Source organism: Gavia stellata, chromosome 7 (assembly GCF_030936135.1).
Source record: "Gavia stellata isolate bGavSte3 chromosome 7, bGavSte3.hap2, whole genome shotgun sequence".
Lineage (NCBI taxonomy): Eukaryota > Metazoa > Chordata > Aves > Gaviiformes > Gaviidae > Gavia > Gavia stellata.
The window spans coordinates 37,327,462-37,347,374 of NC_082600.1; the positions used below are offsets into that span (position 1 = coordinate 37,327,462).

The window sequence follows — 19,913 nt, forward strand, 5'->3', positions numbered from 1 at the left end:
ATCGTGCTTGCTCCAGCAATGTGTAGATACAGTTGCGAGTTACATGTATGATACACTTTTTTGATGAATGACGTACACAGTGCAGTCCTGATTTACTTTCTCTGCAGGGAAAGGGAGATAACTGTTCTCTCTGCCTTGACAGGTATTCTTTATTAAAGTGTATTCAGCAGTACGGAAAATTTGAAAATACCTCAGTTACCTGTCAAACTGAACAGCAGATTGCTTGTGTGTTTTTAATTATTGAGTTTCCTCCTTTTTATACATGTGTGTGTATGCATTATTGTCTTGCCTTCTGAATAGTAACCTGGAAAAGATATTTTAGTTTGCACGTCAGATACATGCATATTGTGCTATTCTTTCTGTTCTGCATTGTCTCCTGGCTTCATTCTTACTTTCAAGCAGGGGATTCAGTGTTTGAGAATCTTCTAAATGTCAGCCTGTTACAGGCAGATGGTACAATTTAGTTTGGCTGTTTTGCCACCTATACATGCAAATCCTGCTCAGTGCTGCTGCTGGCTGCTGGGGTGCCCTGTTCTTTAATTTTGGCGATACAATGGTCTATTAACACTATGGATTACTTGAACTAGACTGATGAAAGCTTAAGCCATGACAGGTCAATAGATCATCAGTACATACCCAGTTCAAGTAAACAGTAATTGAAAATTTATTCCAACCTTGTAAACCATGGAGCAGAATTCAGCTGAGTTTTCAGTGCAGTTCTTATTTTAGTAATTGTGGTTATATGGATGTGGAATACCTTAAGTGGCTTTATGGTTCTAACTGGGGGGACTACTTTGCAGAGGAAGGATTGGATTTCATGTTAGCAGTGAAATAAGTAACTATTTTATAGCAGTAGATACAGTAATAGGCAATTGCAAAGAATTTATTCTGTTGTAGCTCGTATGTCATAGACATACCTTTGTGAATAGAAAAATATGCCTAAAAGAAGATGAGAGAAGGAAATTTTTTTTTTAAGAAAAAGATGATGTTTGAAGTTGGCTGTCTTTCGGTAATTTTTGCCATCTTTGCTACTGTGGTCAGGGGTTTTTCATGTTACAGTTTATTAATAAATAGCTCTGACAAAAAATACTGAAATATGGTAAATTCTCCCTGATAAGTAACAAAATCAGCAGTCATACTGCTGCTGCATTGCTTTCTCAAGTTGGGTATCATTTTGCTATGTGATCTACTTGTTTTCTGAACTCTGCATGTCATTCATATTTTCTTTCAGGTGATGATATTTGAACTTGCCGATCACGTACAGTCATTTCTCAGTGAGTATAATAAACCACCTTCCAAGTCTTTTCATGAAGAAATGCTAAAAAATCATCAAAAAGAAAAAGAAAGACTCGCTCAGGAGGAATTGCGTAGGGCACAAGAAGTTAAGAGAAGAGAGGAGGAGGAGGTAAGAGAAATTTAAAGTATGAATAACGATGTATTATTAAAATAACATACAAAATAATGATTTTGTAAATCATCCTGCATAGCGGTGGGTTTTAGTGAATTATCAAGTCATACTGACAGGTCTGACAAGTTAATCAATATGTACTACATGAACTACCTTTTGCTGCAATTGTAATATTTTAATGATACGGTTTTTAACCCTGAGAAATGTTCATGGCTGAAACAAACCTAAATGTTGATTCCTGATCCTATGAAAATCACTTATAAAGAGGACCTTATACAAAAGTGAAGCAAATGTATACATTAAGTGCATTCCATCTTAAACGGGGAAGTATTAGCCAGACAGGTAATCAAACCTTCCTTCACCCATAGGGTGACTGGAATGTTCACTATGATAGACTTCTCTAGAGTGCAATAGATTTAATCTAAAGAGACCTTGGACCCACATATGTTCTTCACTAGAAACAAGGGGATTCATCTAAGTCTTCACAGAGACTAGTAGTGTGGAGTCTTCACACATTGGGAATATGGATAGAATAGCTCTTTTTTTAAAAATAATGATTTAGTTTATTCCTCTGTCTTTTTCTGTGTATGAAACTTTATTGTTGGGTCTGTCAGTAGAAGTAACTTTCTTTTGTGTACAACTCTGTTTTCCTATATCATACAGTTGATGCTGTTAATTTCCTCAGGAGAGCTAATTTGACTTCTGTTTTTTTTTTCTCGTGAGATCCCCAGGTCCTCTTCAACGCTTTTGAAAAATCAGCATCATAGTGTTTTGTTGGTTTTTTTTTTAAACCAGGGTAAAGTTAGCAGTTGCATTGCATGTACTGTTGCATTTCTAACAACACCGAAATTCATTTCAGCAACGTGAAATCCTTAATGAGATTCAGAGAAGGGAGGAAGAGAAAAGAGAAGAAAGAAAAAAGAAGGAGATTGCCAAACAGGTATTCTTTCTAAGCAGGCATGCAAAAAACATTGCAATAACTTCTTTGAAGTACTGTAGCATATGCTTATAAAAATTTGAGAGATTTACAAGACTGAATTGTCTTGGACATATTTTCTCAGTGCTTCTAATAGATCTAAATTAAAATAGGTTCTTGATTATATGGGGTTTATTTCTGGAATAAAATTAACTCTGAGGGAAAATAGTTTAATATATTAGCATCTTAAGCATACTGAGACGGGTATTTTCAGACACAGAAAAAAGCTACTATGTTAATGTTTCGAGTTTTATTGTAAAGAATATTTACATTGTTGCCCGTGGACAGTCCTGAAGTGTACTTTCTGAATCTCGGCACTTCTTCCTCAGCCTCATATGTACAGTTATTTTGAAAACCTATTTCTTCTGTGATCCGGGTGACTTCATAGAATAGTAGTCAAGTACTTGCATATTTTGAGAATAGGAGCAGTTTCTGTACTTATTTGGTGGTTTTCCTGACTTATAGGAACGTTTGGAAATAGCTGCTCTGACAAGTCCAGAAAATTGTCACAGGAGAGATACTGCACGATATAGAGTTGCTTCCAGTTTAAATGGGAGCTGTTTGGAACACGGAGTGAATAATAAACACCGACCAAATTCAGCTGGACGTTCAAAGTAAGTATGTCCGTTCGCATGTGGATTTTTCTTTTTTCCCCTCCCCCCCCCCAAACATTAGCTTTCAGAGTGAGATTTGAAGGTAAGAGAGTTAACGTGCCATGTTGCTGAGCTGTTCATTTTGGTCTTCCCTCCCGCCCCCTTCATTTGACATGGTTTAACTAATTCATGTGCTACAGATAACTTGGGAACTCTCCAAAGAGTCAGCTTGGCCCTTAGAAAGTACTTAGAAACTTAGAAAGTATTTGGCAATCATTGGAAGGTATGTTCAGGGCTTACTTGGTTTCTTAAAAATATGCAATACGTTGGCAATTGCAGAAAAAATATTTTAAATCAGTTAAAGAATGTTTTGGAATAGCACAATAAATTAAAGATTACATTCATCTCAAAACATTTGCTGTAAAGATAACATCGGTGTAAAGTTCCCTGTTGGAGAATCGGATAATGGTGATTGCGTTTGCAGAGCAACTTATTGGAGGGAAGATTAGAGTTACTGGAGGGGTCTTTTGCTGGTACATAACTCATCTAGGTGAGGGTTGGTGATGATATAGGTAGGTTGGGATTTTGGGGGGAGGTTTATCATCTTTTTTTTCCCCTTTCCTGTGTTCGTAGCTGATATAACTGTAAAGGACAGTGGAGATATTCCGGTATTAATTTTGCTAGTTTTGATTCAGATTGTGCCAATGACTTGTTATTTGGACTGTTGTTTTAATGGAAATAGTATGTTCCTGTTTTTTTCTTGTCTATAGACTTCAAAATTGTTTTCACAGTGCAGCATGATGTTGCTGCTAAAATGCTGGATTTCTCATCAGACGTATATCTTTGCACTGACTCATTGTCTTTGAAATTAATGGATATTATCATTGGATGCAAAAGTCTCTGAAACTAATCTTCTTGCAGAATTGATATCCTTAGGGACTATCTTTTTGAGTTGGAGAAAAACATTCTGTTCATATTGCAGACGAGAACGCCAGCTTTCTGTTAGTAATAACGAAGAGTGCCCTGGAAATTACGAAGTTTTGAACTTCAGCACAAGTAGTGCTGGACAACTTATTGTCCATAAAGGAAAATGTCTAGGTAAGCAAAATTACAATTGCAGCTTGAAATACTGGAGTTTGGGCTGGCTGGGTTTTTTTGAGAGGGAGAACTTAAACCATGTTAACAGGCACAAGCAGCAGGGGTGGAGAGACTATTGTTGTGGATTGTGAAATGTCACAGTCAAGACTGGGAGAGAATAATAGGAAAAGTTACTTTGTGGTGAATATTTCATATTTTCTTAGGATTATTTTAAGTAAAAATTTGCTTCTCCAGATACAATTACTGAATAGCCATACCAACCCCGCCCCCCCCACCTTCTCAACATTTTATATTCTCTACATAACTAAAATAATACTGAAAACTATTTGCTTTTAAATTTAAATAGCTAGCTTGTCAGATACACATGGCTACCAAGCAAGAAGTCATTTAGCTTTCAGTAACATGTGAAACCAGTGATAAGCACAGGGTTAGAAATGCATACTTATTCTCTTTCCATTGCTGCTGATAGCAGTGGCATAAAAACAGGGGTTTTAGCCAAAACATAAATACAGGCAACGACAGGAGACTGTCAGAGCTGAAAGGCCTTCATGAAGTGCCCATAGGAATGGACCATCAAATGTTTTCACTGTTCGTTTTCAACATAGCACTTCCTCAGTGGCAGGATGAACAGCCTGAAAGTCTCTGGAGCAAAGAGTATCTTGTTATTTTGCAGTTTGAGGATGAACAATTATGTTACTGTGTGTAGAGCTCAGCATTTGCTCAGCAGGAAGACTGTTTGTTTATTAAAACCTGGAGTTCTTTAAAATGGTCAGCAATTTTTTGCCAAATTGCTTTCATTTGACTACTGCTGCATAGCATTCAGTCTCATCAGACCTGATGTTTTCCATACCTACATGGTAGGTATGGATCTTGTTTAGTTGTAAGTAGGTTTGTGTTTCTGAAATTGTAGAAAGCAGGCTCACTGGTGTTTGTTTAGCATTTGTAGGAGCTTTTGTCAAGTCCTTAGAAACAAAAGAAGCCCTGTTCCTCTTCTCTCTCTTTATGTATAGGCAAGGACGAACAGCTTGGTAAATCAGTCTACAATGCCTTGGAAATTCGCAGTGGAGACTTTGTTTTAATATATGAGTGGGTTCTGCACTGGCAAAAAAAGGTGGGAAGGTTTCTTACAACTCATGAAATAGAGAAGATTGAGAAGTGTAAGAAACAGGTAATACCCGTATTTTGCATTTGGCTTAATAAAGGTTAGGTGGAGCTCAGTGCTTTTCTTGAGGCTGATAGTTTTATATTAAACTTGAGAGGGTGGTGAAAATGCTAGTGTTTAGAGTATCTGTACCACAGAAGAAGATGGGTGTATTGGGGTATTCAAGAGCTCATTTACAATAATACAAATGCAAGAAACTGTATTTGCAAGTATGCATAAATAAAATAATAAAATTCTGAAGAAAGAGAGAATCAAGCTTACCTGGCAGAAACCAAAATTGTTCTTGCCCCTTGCGTACAATACTTCCTTTTCAGAAAAGGATGAGAATGTCATGTATTTTATATGCATTTTGTATGTGTTATATATTTTAGTAGTGGTGTGTACATGAGATATGACACAATGCATGTTATGTTGTGTTTCTCTAACAGCTTCAGGGTGCAGAAACAGAGTTCAACTCACTGACGAAGCTAAGTCACCCAAACATAGTACATTATAAATGTATGAACCTTAAAGAACGGGACGATTCAATTGTGGTGGACATTTTAGTGGAGCACATAAGTGGTTGCAGCCTTTCTACATACTTACACAAAGAGACTCCAGTTCCAATTGAGCAGTTGCGCCATTATGTGATCCAGATCTTGTCAGCTCTTGACTACTTGCACAATAATTCAGTAGTGCACAAAGTTCTTTGTGCTTCCAGTATCCTGGTAGATGCTGAAGGAAACATCAAGGTGACAGACTACAGCATTTCCAAGCGCTTAGCTGATGTCTGCAAAGCAGATGTTTTTGAGCAAACCAAAGTTCATTTTAGCGAGGATGGTCTTCCCAGCAAACCTGGAAAGAAAGGAGATGTATGGCGTCTGGGCTTGCTTCTGCTTTCACTCAGCCAGGGCCAAGTAACCAAGGAATATCCAGTGGCTGTTCCTACCAGTTTACCTGCTGACTTCCAAGACTTTCTGGAAAAGTATGTTTGTTGCGTTCCTGTATCTTTTTGTCTTTGATTTTTTTTGTTGGTTTTTTTTTTTTTTTTTAAAGACTTGCACAGTTTTTTGAAAGAACAGCTAAATCCCCCTGTGTCACTAGTTACGTTTTTTAGAGAAGAGGTGATTGCTCCCTCATGGCTCAGGCTGCTAATCTGGGATTCAGGAGAACAGGTCTGGTGCTCTCTTCTCTGCCCTGCCACCAACTTTGTGTGTCACTGTGGATAAGTCATTTAATCTGTCTTTGCTTCTGGTTCCCATCTGAATGATAAAGGTGATAATTTCTTAAATATAAGACGTCTTTGAACATTTAGGCCTGATACGGAATAGGTCTTTGGACAGTTCTCTTCTTGGTTTGCTAACAGATGCGTTTGCTTGGAAGATAAGGAAAGATGGACTCCTCAGCAGTTGTTACAACACAGTTTTATAAACATTCCGCGAATGAAAATACCTGTAGCTGAAGAAAATCTAGATGGTAAGAAACTTCGGTCTTTCTGTATTCTGCTAAGTAAGTGGACTACATGCCTGCAGTAACAGGAGAATGGAGCTGTGCTAGAGCTTCACAAGACTGCACAAGTGTTTTACATTAACTAACTTAAAAGCTAGTATGGTCTTTAACTTCCATATCCCTGACTAGCTGGGGTGGACTGACTGCTGTTGTTGCTTCAGTAGAAGAAGCTGATGCTTTAATTAAACCTGTAAATTCATCCACCTCCTGCATGGTGTCAATGTCAGACTTAACTTTGTCCTTGGAAGATGCTGTTCCAATGAGACTTCTTCCCTCTTATGTTCTTGTTAGAATCAGTTCCTTTGTCCAGCATAATTAATGTTAGTAGTTAAAAACTGTATTAAGGTTTATGCTTGCACCAGAGCTTAACTCTACCCAGCAGAGCACTTCTGTATTTTAGGTTTTAGTTGCACTTGAAGTTATTTAGATTTTATCTTCTTCCTCATGCTTGTTTGACAGTCCCTTGTGCCCATACCCCCATACAGCCAGCAGTGGTAACTTTGATATCCTCATTACAGATTCGGCAGGTATAGATTGCATCGAGACAGTTGTACCCAGCAGTCAGATGTCCAGCGCTTTATTCTTCACAGAAACACAGAGACAATTTTCGCGCTACTACAATGAGTTTGAAGAGCTAAAATTACTTGGCAAAGGGGCTTTTGGAGCAGTCATCAAGGTATGGTATAAAAATTATTTGCCTCTATGGAATCCTTTTTGGGGATGTGCTTGTTTTCTCTGAAGCAAAACAATATACTCAATGTTTGCATGGGTTTATTTATTATCTTCTAGTGTGCTGTGCCTGTGTTGTGGTTTTTATCTGGAATTGAATAGGCTGATAAGTTTTTTGTGAGGTTGCTGGGAGTCTGGGGAGAAGCTTGCCAGTATGGGGAAGCTTGCATCTGAATTGTACTAATTTCCCAGGTGGAAGGAAAACTTCCTCTTCCATGAAATTATTCTAATTCTGGCTCTACTTGGTAAGGCATTTATAAGCACTTGACTTCAGATTTATTTGAATTTTGCAGGTGAGAAATAAGCTTGATGGTTGCTATTATGCTGTGAAACGTATCCGCATAAACCCTGCCAGCAAGCAATTTCGGAGGATTAAGGGGGAAGTAACATTACTTTCCCGCTTGAACCATGAGAATATTGTGAGGTATTACAATGCTTGGATAGAAAAACACGAAAGCCCTGTTCCCACTGTGTCATCATCTGAAACAACCGGAGAGAAAAGAATGCCCACCAAAGCTGGTCTCTTCATCCTTACCACTGAGGAGACAAATGATGTGGAAGCTAATGCTCCTCCTCTGGTTTTGACAAGTTCAGTTGAGTGGAGTACTTCGTGTGAAAGATCCTCCAGCAACAAATTCAGTGGAGCTGATCAGGAGTCCAGTGATGATGACGATGACGGTGATGGGGTGTTCTCGCATTCAATTTTGTAAGTAGGCTTGAGTATTGGCAATACAGGGAACATGAGCAGAGTTGTTTTTTCCAAGATTGTGTCTTTTATCATTCTCACTTCTTTTGTCAGAGGTAGTTCACTGCATTTTCATTCTGTCCCCTTGTTAAAAAACAGTGTATTTGTCAGCAGTCAGATAGCCAGGGAGAGGAAAATTTGTAGCTAAAGACTGTCAGTGTATGAGGAGAATTTTGGTTTAGACTTCTAGAAGTTTCTTATCATTTGTGTCAGAATGCATGACTGTTTACTTTATGTTGGACTGTCTTTTCCAACCTTGAAAGTAAAGTTTTTAATAATAACAGAGAAACATTACAAATCCTGAAAAATACTTTATTTGTCTTTTCTTTTTTGTTTTGATTTTTATTAACGTATTCCACACTTGCCTCGGTGTGTTTTTTTTGTTTAGGCAAGTAAGTAAACATCTCATTTTTGCTTATTGAATATAGAAATTAAATTTTACTGATGCAAATGTATACCTTCCCTTTTAAGAGACTGGGCTGTCAAAGAAGTGTTGCTTTGCAAGCAGGGTACTCTTTTTTCGGTTTTGTTTTGCTTTTTTGTTTAAGGTATGTGGAAAGTCTTCAACAGAAGCTTAGATTTTCTTTTTTTTTCCTGCAAATAGTTTCCAGATTTCTTAATAAGTATTTCCTGGTACCCAAAACTTTTGGGTTTTTTTCTTTCTCTTTTTTTAAACAGGCCAACCACAGATTCTGAAAGCGAAATAATTTTTGATAACGAGGATGAAAACAGTAAAGATCATCCTGTAAGTATAAAGATAAAGCTAGTGAAAATTAAAAGATCATAAAATAAGTAGTCTTTGACAAGCAAACAGGTCAGTTTGTTTCACTACTGGTGTAAGTACAGAACCATATAAGGTTATGTTCCATCAGAGTAAATGTTGTGCCATCATGAGCTGCATCCCCTAGAAGACAGCTTGATGTAGCTGATCTGCATTCTGTTTCCCATAGTGTTCACTGAGCTAAAAGTGAGTTGCACTTTATAGTCATGAGCCTGGTTATTGCAAGTTTAACACTTCAGTATGTACATGATTTATCAGTTAACCGTATGTATTGCCTTAGATCATCTGAAAGTTGAAACTCTGTTCTGCTTTTAGATGATATAAACAGATATATTTGCTCATACTAGCCACTTTTTAAAAGTGGCAATACATACTGCTAGCACTCAAAAAGAGACGGAAAGTCAGAATAACATGTAAGCTTTTAGTTGATTTTAAGATTTTGTATCACAGCCCTTGCTGTGAACAGTCAGTGCACTGTATCCCTAGAAAGCTAATGCACAGTTTTCTACAGCATCTAGAATCTGTCATTGCCAGTCCTGATGATCTGTAAAATGCTCTTATTATTCATCTCCTTCCTCTTTCTGTTGTAATGTATGTTGGCATGAAAAAGCTTTCACTATATAATTTAATAATATGGCAGTGCATTTTTTGTAACTGTATCTGTATATACACTATATCAAAATGGTTGGTTGGGGGTGGGGGTTGCATTATTAATTCTACTAAGTAAGCTTTGGATATTTTAGTTTCAAACTTTTTTTTTTTTTAAAAACGTGACACACCGTTTCATCCAGATCTTCTGGAATGGTTTTCCTTCAGTGTCTAATGATGGCAAAATGTTACTCATTCTCACTTTGAAAAGGAGAGTTGGGTCACACCTGTTTTGCTAGTTTATTTAGAAGCAGTGGCATTACAGAAATGTCAATATATTATTTTGCTGTTATTGTTCAAACCTAGCCATAGAAGGTGAGTTCTCATCAATGTGTTCTATCCATTAAAAAATAGTAGTATGCATAAAAAAAACTCTGGACAGCTTCTTGTAGCTAACTGTTCTGTTACTTTTATTATGATAAAGGATGAAGAAGGCAATGAAAAGAATAGCCATGAAGGTGAAGACAGGACACCAGTCATTCAGACAGTGCATTACCTGTACATTCAGGTACGAACATGCTTGTGTTTTCAGATAAAAGGATACTGTTTATTCCAACCTGCAGATATTAATTGCTAGTTCTCATGAGAAAAGTAATGACCTTTAAAAAATGCAAATGAGACTAAGTTCAATGTTGTTTTTGCAATAGACTGGTTTTGTGAAAGGCTTGGCTGGTGGAAAGCACTGTGCAGTGCACGTGGCTTGTTATGCCTTCCAAGGCTCTATAGTTGTGCCTGGAGAGAACAAAGTTGTGTAGTGCCATAGTGTGTAATGGGATCACTGTTGTTGCTTGTGTACCAGTAAAAGTTGGCAGCTCCTCACCTAACCTTAGAGAACAACCCAACCAACCAACCTTTCTGAGTCCGTGGCTTCCAAAGCATTGTTTTGCCTTGTGCTTGTTAATTGTTTAGAATATCCATCACAACCCCCTAACATTGTAGCTGGTGTTCTTGAGTTTGCTTATGGTATTAATTCCCAATGTGGAGTTGAGGTGTACTGTGTTAACTTCCAGAGGGGAAGTTGTATTTCACAGATGTGAAAACTTCCTCATTCTCTTCAAAGGCTCTATATTGTATAGGCACTTTCTTTTAACAGTAATCTGCAAAGCCATTTTGTGGCCCAAACAGTACACACAAAATAAAATTCCTGCAGGTTTGCAGCTTCAGGCTTTACTACTGACATCTCCTTTGTGTTAAGAGTTAGACTGTTTCTGGGAGAAGTCAACTATCATAGCTAACTGTTCTGTGTTGATGTGCAATTTTTTATAAGGCACTTAATGCTAGAGTGTGTCTGGAAGGAAGATGCAATTAGATGGAATTAGATTTTAATAAGCTTGTTTGCATGTGTTACATATATTCATAATATAAGCAGTTAAGACACCAACTAAAATAAAGGCAGAGATTCTTTGAAGTTTGGCTTAAACATACGTTATGGTTTGGCTGGTTCCACTTTGTTTTTAACATTTATGTTAGAGAATATACTATTTTACAAGCTTGTACCATTGTCCGAGAAAACGGGATAAGACCCATAAGTGAATGCATGTTTTATAACTAAAAGACAGCTCTCAGGAAAATTCCAAACAGCTGAATGTTTTGGTGATACTATTTGCTGCTAAACTGTGTGTTACAGAACCAGGCATTAATATGCATACAGATACAAGTTTCCGATGGTCTCTTTTCTTGACAAAACTGTTCTTTCTTCCCTCTGTCACCTACATATGCACAACTGAAGATGGAGTATTGTGAAAAGAGCACATTAAGGGATACTATTGACCAAGGATTATATGAAGACACCAGTCGGCTTTGGAGGCTTTTCCGAGAAATTTTAGATGGGTTAGCTTATATCCATGAGAAGGTTAGTAAATACGACAGTTATGACCTGTCCATAATATCTATGTTATGCCTCTTTCTGTTTGGGTTTCTTCATATACTGATCATTTTTGGGTGTTTATTAGCAAGGTTTGTTCCTTGGCCTTTCCATTATTAAGCTGTTCTACGGATTTAAAATATTTTATCATAAACTTTAGTTTTATAATGAACTACTTCAGATTTTTTCCCTTTGTCACAAAAATTTGACCACCTTTACAAATGTTTTGTTAGGTATCTGGTAGCACTGAAAATTGTTTCTAGCTTCTGGGCTACAGACTATAGTCTTATTTCAAAATTAATCGTCGGTGATCTCCCACTGTAATAAAAGTATGTAATACGATTTTCCAGTCTATTATAAAGAGAGTTTTGAATTGTTTAATATTTTGAATTGTTTAATATTCTGTGGGTCTTTTTCTTTTTTTTTTTTTTTTGTTCTTCTGCTGTAACAGGGAATGATCCACAGAGACTTGAAACCTGTGAACATTTTTTTAGATTCAGATGATCATGTCAAAATTGGTGATTTTGGTTTAGCTACAGATCATCCAGCAAATGCAGTAAGTACAGCCAAAAGTGAATGGAAAAAAACCAAAAAACCCCCTTGAATTTGGTGGTGTAATAAAATGAAAGACGAAAATAAAACATAAAAACATAGTGCTCATTGGACTTTATATTATGAATGCCATAAACTTTTTTTGTTTGTTTGTTTCTAAGATTCTAGAATTAAAGTGGCAAAAAAAGCCAACAAAAGCATTTCAAGTGCTATTTACAATATGTCTGTTTTCCTGATTTCAGATGGTCTCTAAACAAGAAGAAAATCACTCGGATAGTTCTGCTATGTCTGACCCATCAGGTTAGTTTACATAGTAGCTTGTTCTAAATTATTTTAAGCAAACATTTATATTCTGCACTCTTGTATACTCTGTTAGAACTTCCATTCATTCTTTGATAATAAAACCTATTTTACTGGGGGGCAGGGGGGAAACAACCACCAACTTTTGGGTAGATATGTTACATACAATCTGGCGGTTTTGACTGTTACCTAAAAATGAATTTGCTTCCACTGCTAGCCTTCTGCCATATATCAGTGCTTGTCTCATGGTGAGGTATATAGAGGTCCTGTATATCTGTTCCATCTGCATTTCTGTTCTGTTGCCTGTAGAGGACAATTTCAAGACTTCAGGGATTTTTGTTTGGTTGGGGTGTTTTTGACACTTTCCGTAACAGGCTGAATTTTGTATTTTGAGAAAACTTTGGTACATTGTGTGTCTTCAGATGAGTGTAATGAAAGTGAAATTTAGTTGTATTATTTATGTGCTGACCTACTACAATTCTGTAAAGCAATAGATAGGTTTAGCTGCTATAGATAGTCACAGATACTTGACATATGAAGGTAAGAAGTGTCTGTTTTGCAAACTTCTCGACTCTCAAAAAGGACTGCATTCCAACCTAGAAGAAATGAGAAGATGAGTGATTTTGGGTTGGTTTTTTTTTTTTCCTTGACTTTGATGCTGCATTTCTCTCCCACTTTCTTGAAACTAGTACTCTGATCTTTTGCCACGTAGGTAATTTGACAGGGATGGTTGGCACTGCGCTGTATGTCAGCCCAGAGGTCCAAGGAAGCACTAAGTCTACGTACAATCAGGTATGATTAGAGTAGACTTAATAAAAAAGGTAGTGTGGAATCTCAGGTACCAGGTACAATTTGGGTCATTGCTGCTCAACAAAGGTCAATTCAAGGTGAAGCAGAGTGTGGTGGGACTGCTGTGATAAGCAAGGGAATGAAAAATACTCCATTGAGAAGAGACCAAGGGTAGAAGGATGTGAGCAAGTCTGTTTTTCTGTCTGTGCTGTGACCATGCCTAGATGCAAGCAACTTCAACTTGAAAGCAGGTAATCATGGAGGACCTTTATAAATGAATAGGATAGACATCTTATAGTCTTTAGTTAAGGTAAAATGTCATCAGAAGAAGTATATATTGCTCTCCTGGATTCCTAGAGTGTTAATTTTTTTTTTTTTAATTATTTTTTTTTTTTTATTATTATTATTTTTCTTTTTTTAAATATATTGGGGGGGAGATGGGGGTGCATTTTTTCATCCTGTTTATATGCAGAAATGAGCTGAATTTCAAAGCAAGAATGTTTTCACAGTGGGAGTCCTTTACATCATGGCAGTGCTGTGGTGGTGATAGAAGGCATTGAAGTTTACCAAATCTTAATGGATTGTGTCTTTAACAAACAAAAAAAAAAAAACCCCACAAAAAAACCCCCAACACCCCACGCCCAAAAAAACCCACAACCAAAACCACAGAAAACCCACCCCTTTCTCCAGCTGTAATATACTGTGAAATTTAACCAAAACATTATTTTTTTTCTCTGCTATCATCTTCTGCAGAAAATTCACAGATACTACATTTAAGTTTCCATTTTTTTCTTCCTTAGAAAGTGGACCTGTTCAGTTTGGGTATAATATTCTTTGAAATGTCTTACCATCCCATGAGTACTGCATCAGAAAGGATCTTTGTTCTTGGTCAGCTAAGACTGGTAAGTACACAGATATAAAAGATACTAATTCTGTTCATCAAATAGTTTAAGAGAAGTAAAAGGATGCAAAACATAGCAAAAATGTTTTCACAGAGAGTGCTTAAAAAAAAAAGTTTATAACATATATAATGAAAAGTGAAGAATAAAATTGGAGCTGGTACTGACATTCCCTTAATGCACTGTGGATTCCCTAATGGTATTACGATCAGTGAGTGTTCTATCTGTGAAATTAATTTTTATAGAGCAAAACATTAGAGGTGTAAATATCAGATAAAGATATCATGGCTTTAGTACACCTAGGTTTAGACCTGGTGGGTCTCTGTCAGGTACCAGTTGGTATTTGTAGTTGGTAAATGCTTGTGATTATGGGTTGTATCTTCATTGTACAAAACATCGTAAAAGCATCTCAGTGACATTCTTTTTCCTTTTATCTCTTCAAACTATATTTGCCATATGGGGGGTTTTTTTTCTGTTTGGTTTTTTTTTCCTCCCATGGGCAATAAAAATGCTTAGTTTCTTTATTTAAATATGTAGAACTTAAAAACAAGACTAGCCTGAGCAAGCTGAACTACCTGTTGTAATTCAAATGCGGTTTTTGTTTTTGTTTTTTTAATAGCCCACTATTGTATTTCCTAAAGACTTTGATGAAGTCAAGCATGCAAAGCAGGTAATTTTGAAGACTTTTTAACTATTAGGTATTCCCTGTCAAGAAACATTAATTATCATTTTTCCCACTTAATTTTAAATTAGTAATCTCTGCCAAGTTCTTATTACATGATATTAGAACAAAGTAAGGAAAAAAAAAAAGATCTCAAAAGAATACACTAAGTTGACATGGAAATATACTTACCCACAAAATTCCCTGAGCACAATAATAAAGAAATGCAGAGTTCACTGGCATTCCTTTTAAGCTCTGAGAGACAATTTTGACTTTTTAGGCTCTTGCTAAGTCTTAAACTTTTGAAAGAAATCTGTGTCACAGAACAGAAAGAGCAGTCAATCTAGCTTGCACACCTCTGAGTTTGAAAAGAGCTGCCAAGAGCTGTTCTGGATGCCTCCGTGGCAGAGAAATGAAGTGATAAGGAGCAATGTAATCTTTCCTGGACTATGTAGATAACTTTTCCTTGTGCTAGTGGACTCTTTTGTTGACCATTAGCATTAGCTTTTTGTCTGTTATGCCTGTGAAACAGCAGTCTGCCTGTTCATAGTACTGTAAAAATGTTTCCATCTTGTACAGTTTACTGAAATTCGCCAGGAAGATTCCCCATTCTTTAATACCTGTAACTCTCAAATCTTTGTTGTTACGCATATGATTCTGCTTTCTCTTAACTTTGTTGATAAAGAGATGCCAGAGCTAGCATAACATAGAACAATAAAGGATACTACGTATTTTATCATCCCAGGAGGCATGATAAAATTAGAAATAATTTCTAATTTTCTAATATTTTTTAATAATTTCTAATATTTTTTGTGTTAGTAAATTCTATTCATATAATAACACAATAAAAAATATTTAGAATTTAATAAGCAAAAAATATCTACCCCAAGATTCAGATTCTGCTTTTTTTGTCCCCAGTACAGTCTCATAGGTTTTTTTTATTAATGTGCTGTGACTAAGAAGTTTGTTGTAGATACTCTAAACTATAAAATTTTGATTTAATTTGTAGAGATTGGTTATTACATGGCTCCTGAACCATGATCCTGCAGCACGACCAACAGCTGTGGAACTGTTAAAAAGTGAACATCTTCCACCACCACAAATGGAAGAGTCTGAACTCCATGAAGTACTCCACCATACCTTAGCAAACATGGATGGAAAGGCCTACCGGACTATGATGAGTCAGATATTTTCACAGCGTATATCTCCAGCTATAGACTATACCTATGACAGTGATATCCTGAAGGTTTGTAGGTGTTTAGGGGATGCGTGGAGTTTCTTTTCCTGTGTTGGATTTTAAAAAAATATTTATATGGGTAAACTCTAACATGTTTGAGAGAATTACATGATCTCTTAAGATTAACCTTCACATTAGTTCCCATTTAAAGCTACAATCTGTACTATGTGGGCTTGAATAACCACTTCCTATTTAAACCTTACATTCATTCTTCAGTGAAGAAATACGCAGTGTTTGATTGCAGCAGCTAAAGCTTTAAGCTTATGTCCAGATGATTACTTTCTTTACTCTGAATTTCTGTCAAACTAATGGTACTTGCATCTGATTGCCAACAGAATGTGTTGCCTCTGACTGTTTTCTTCCTTTTCTAATCATGGCAATCAAAGTAATCTTTCTTGGATTCTCAATTCTTAAATCTTTCTAAATCTAAAGAAATACAAGGTAATCCAGTACAATAATGCTTTGTATAGCTGTAGTTATTTTTTATTATGTAAGCATTACAGTTTATTACAGTGGGATGAGATAGCAGAATGCTTATTGCTTGTATTACATGGAATGATTGCCTGTATTACATGGAGTGCTCATGGCATATGAATTATATATGTACTTTTTATTTGTGATGGTTTCAGGGTAGTTTTTCTATTTGGGCAGCCAAGATACAGCAGCATGTATGTGAAATTGTCAGCCGGATATTTAAAAGACACGGTGGGTGTGTTTACAAAAGTCATTCATCTCCTTTTTCGTGATTGAATGGATTTAAGAGAATGGAATGGTTTTACTGCTATCATATGAGTCAGAAAATGTGTTCAGTAGTTGCTTATCACTTGTAGTTTTACACTGGTTTCTGCTTTTATTTCGGTATCCCAGTAATAGCTGTTAACTTCAAATCTGAATGATATCAATTTTCTACAGAAAGAACAGTGAAAATCTTAACTAAATCTTCGAATGTATTTGGTTGTTCTGATAAGTCTGTATGAGCTTTCAGAGGTAGGGAGTGTTACGTAAAATCTAGATCTGAATGCAAGAATAGCTCTGTAGTGAAGGACCAAGCATCCATGTAGCACAGTAACCTCTCTCTGAACATAGCCAGAATGGGAATGGCCTAAGAAAGGGAGGGGAAACAGAGCAAGTGTATAGTGGTACTTTCAGTGGTAACTGCTCTTAGCAATGATTTGCTGTTTAGGAACTTCCTGAGTCAGAGCTGGTGTCATGGTGTTTTGTAGTCTCTGGTGGTTTTTGTTTCCAGGACTCTATCCAGTCCTTAGTAATTCTATGTGCTTAAAGTTAGTTTTTGAGAGGAAGAAAATTTATGCACACATTGTCACATTTGAAATGTTATAAATTGTATTGTTTTATAGGTGTTCATGATAATATTTTATATAAAAATAGAGAATTTTAAAATAGAAGCTGGCACATTTCCTAATGTATCATGATCTGATTAAGCATGATCAGTGTTTGTCAATACAAAAGAATGAGAAACTGAGAAATGCAAAGTCAAGTAAGGAGAAGTTGCTTTCCCCTTAAAGCTTTACAGATTTTGGAAAGTGTTTGTCAGGATTTTAGAGATTGAAATGTTTTCATTCTTTTGGAAAAATATTTTGGGTGTTTTGGTTATGTATTTTTTACATTGGATTGTATCTACCATCTGTAATGGTTAGGAGCTTTGGGGCTTGTATTTGGGGCTTTTTTTTTTCCCCCGGATTTAAATGTTTTTATTGACATCTAATTGAAGACTGAAGTAAAGCTTCTATAATAAAATAGCTGTTTGAGAATCAGTAGAGAATTTTAAAACACAAAAGTATTTTTCAGTGATTAGTGATACTCTTGTTAATAGTAAGGTTTCAATGAAGATTGGATTCATACAGATAGATGGTTGCAAAATACAGCCAGAAAAAGTATTTATGAGGTTTTAAAGTGAACCGTAAACACTTCTAGTTCATTTGTGAGACACAGGATGCAAGATGTGTGAATAATATTTGTTCTCTGTGGAAGTGCCTCTAGACCAAAACAGTACTACTGGTATCTGTAGCGTTTCTCATCTGTTTCATGTGCATGCTTCTGTGAAAGGTGATGTTTAAAGAGGGAGGGCAAGGTGAGGATTCTGCTGGGGCTGTGGAATTGGCAGTTCTCCTCTGTTTCTCTGTGGGCTGCCTGCTGAGCCCAAGAAGCGTGCAAGACAGAACATCAAAGTTTGTTTGACAGCTTTCTTTAAACAGTGGAAAAGGGAAGTCTATTAAGGAAACTTAAAATAATGTAATTTTTAAAAGGTTGAGATTATTAGGCCCTGCAAGGCTTTTCATGAGTTTGTAAAAAGCAGATGTTACTTCTGAAATGGGAGATAAACAGTATTTTACTGGTTTTGTGCAGGAGCCATAAAGCTGCATACTCCACTGCTAATGCCCAGAAATAAAAAACTCTACGAACATAATGAAGCTTCATATTTCATGGATCACAGTGGGATGCTGGTAATGCTTCCTTATGACCTTCGAGTAAGTAGTATCATCTCTGCAGGCAAAGCTGGGTTTGAAGAGTGCTGTGGTGTTTGTAGATACCTTTGATTCGCTAGTCACAAATTTGGTTTAGTCTTATACTTCTTCTGACTGCTGAAGTAGTGTGTCTTTCAGTGTCTGTTCCTGTATTCCTTAGTGCCGTACTCCTGGTCTTGACAGCTGGAGCCCTGACCACATGGGGAAGAAATAGACTTTTCTTTTTTCCTTTTCCTTTTTAACATAGGTGAAAATAAGGCCATATTATGTGGTAGTTGTCACTGCTGGTTTTTGTTTTTTTTCCTTGCACATGTAAGAGACAAGACTTTTCCAATGACCAGTGAAAACTGTAATATTCCCATCCCTTTCTTATTTATATGTCTTTATAGAGAGTGTGGGTAACAGTCTGTCCAGTTTTGTGTGCCTCAAACAGATGTTGTCAAGCATCTTTCTACTCTTGAGAGGAATTGCTGTTTGCTCAGTTTAAATTTTACTGTCTGGGATTCCTCTATCAGTAATACCCAATTATATGTGATGTTGGCCTAATTATTACCTTGCACTTAATTTAACACATAAATGCTTTAAGTTTATATTTTTTTGTTTATTGTTGATTGTTAAAGAACCTGACTTTTTATATTCCGTTTCATTAATTTTTAAGGTCAGTTTGACTCACCCTTCCTTTGTATTTATAGCATCAAGCTATAAAATACGATTCAGTTAAGGATTTGTGCAGGATCTGCAAAATTGGTATTTCTGTTGGAATTACTTGTTTTGGAAAATGTGTTGACCAAAGATCTGTTTTAAAAATACTCCTTTATATCTTTATATAGACAGCAAAATACCTGCTTGTACATTTTAATAGACTCGTAGTCGATTTATGATGCATTTTGCATGCATTAGGGTAATTAAGAAATGTCCTTGTGTCACTTTCCAAGCTTTTCTAGGAACTTCGCAGGGGGGGATGGTTTTATTTAAAATTTGCAGCAAGGATGATTAGATTAATGTTACTTGGCTATGGCAAATATTTAAGGCATTATTACACATGTGAGAGTACAAGTGTTACTGCACGGTATTAATTCATCTCCGGTTTCAGAGCCTAGTCAGACAATGTTTTGTTTCAACAATTTTCATGTATTTTGTTTTTCAGATTCCTTTTGCAAGATTTGTAGCTAGAAATAACATATCAAACTTGAAAAGGTAAGGGACATAGAGATGACATTTTGCACAGGTGCCATGCTTTATGACAGTAACCACTGAAGATGCTGATTCGTTCTTCAATGTTTCCTTTAGATACTGTATAGAGCGAGTTTTCAGACCTCGGAAGTTAGACCGCTGTCATCCCAAAGAACTCCTAGAATGTGCATTTGACATCATTACATCTACTGGAAATAGCTTTTTGCCTATAGCAGAAACAATTTATGCCATTTCAGAAATCATTCAAGAGTTTTCAGTGCTACAGGTAGATTCTCTAATCATCCCCTTTGCTCTCTTTTCCAT

The 19,913-nt window shown here is 36.4% G+C and overlaps 1 protein-coding gene across 1 annotated transcript in view; it reads left to right on the top strand.

Annotated features, from left to right (window-relative positions):
- The window catches only part of EIF2AK4 (eukaryotic translation initiation factor 2 alpha kinase 4), a 39,525-nt gene that overhangs the window by 4,727 nt on the left and 14,885 nt on the right, over window positions 1-19,913 (top strand). The window contains exons 4-25 of the mRNA XM_059819171.1: window positions 1,232-1,405; window positions 2,268-2,348; window positions 2,850-2,998; window positions 3,960-4,075; window positions 5,086-5,243; window positions 5,666-6,201; window positions 6,583-6,692; window positions 7,244-7,401; window positions 7,748-8,160; window positions 8,878-8,944; window positions 10,053-10,136; window positions 11,358-11,480; window positions 11,944-12,048; window positions 12,287-12,344; window positions 13,057-13,136; window positions 13,934-14,035; window positions 14,652-14,702; window positions 15,703-15,939; window positions 16,560-16,635; window positions 18,298-18,419; window positions 19,564-19,613; window positions 19,707-19,875. Coding sequence (XP_059675154.1) covers window positions 1,232-1,405; window positions 2,268-2,348; window positions 2,850-2,998; window positions 3,960-4,075; window positions 5,086-5,243; window positions 5,666-6,201; window positions 6,583-6,692; window positions 7,244-7,401; window positions 7,748-8,160; window positions 8,878-8,944; window positions 10,053-10,136; window positions 11,358-11,480; window positions 11,944-12,048; window positions 12,287-12,344; window positions 13,057-13,136; window positions 13,934-14,035; window positions 14,652-14,702; window positions 15,703-15,939; window positions 16,560-16,635; window positions 18,298-18,419; window positions 19,564-19,613; window positions 19,707-19,875 — 3,219 coding nt within the window. The remainder of the gene's footprint in view (window positions 1-1,231; window positions 1,406-2,267; window positions 2,349-2,849; window positions 2,999-3,959; window positions 4,076-5,085; window positions 5,244-5,665; window positions 6,202-6,582; window positions 6,693-7,243; window positions 7,402-7,747; window positions 8,161-8,877; window positions 8,945-10,052; window positions 10,137-11,357; window positions 11,481-11,943; window positions 12,049-12,286; window positions 12,345-13,056; window positions 13,137-13,933; window positions 14,036-14,651; window positions 14,703-15,702; window positions 15,940-16,559; window positions 16,636-18,297; window positions 18,420-19,563; window positions 19,614-19,706; window positions 19,876-19,913) is intronic.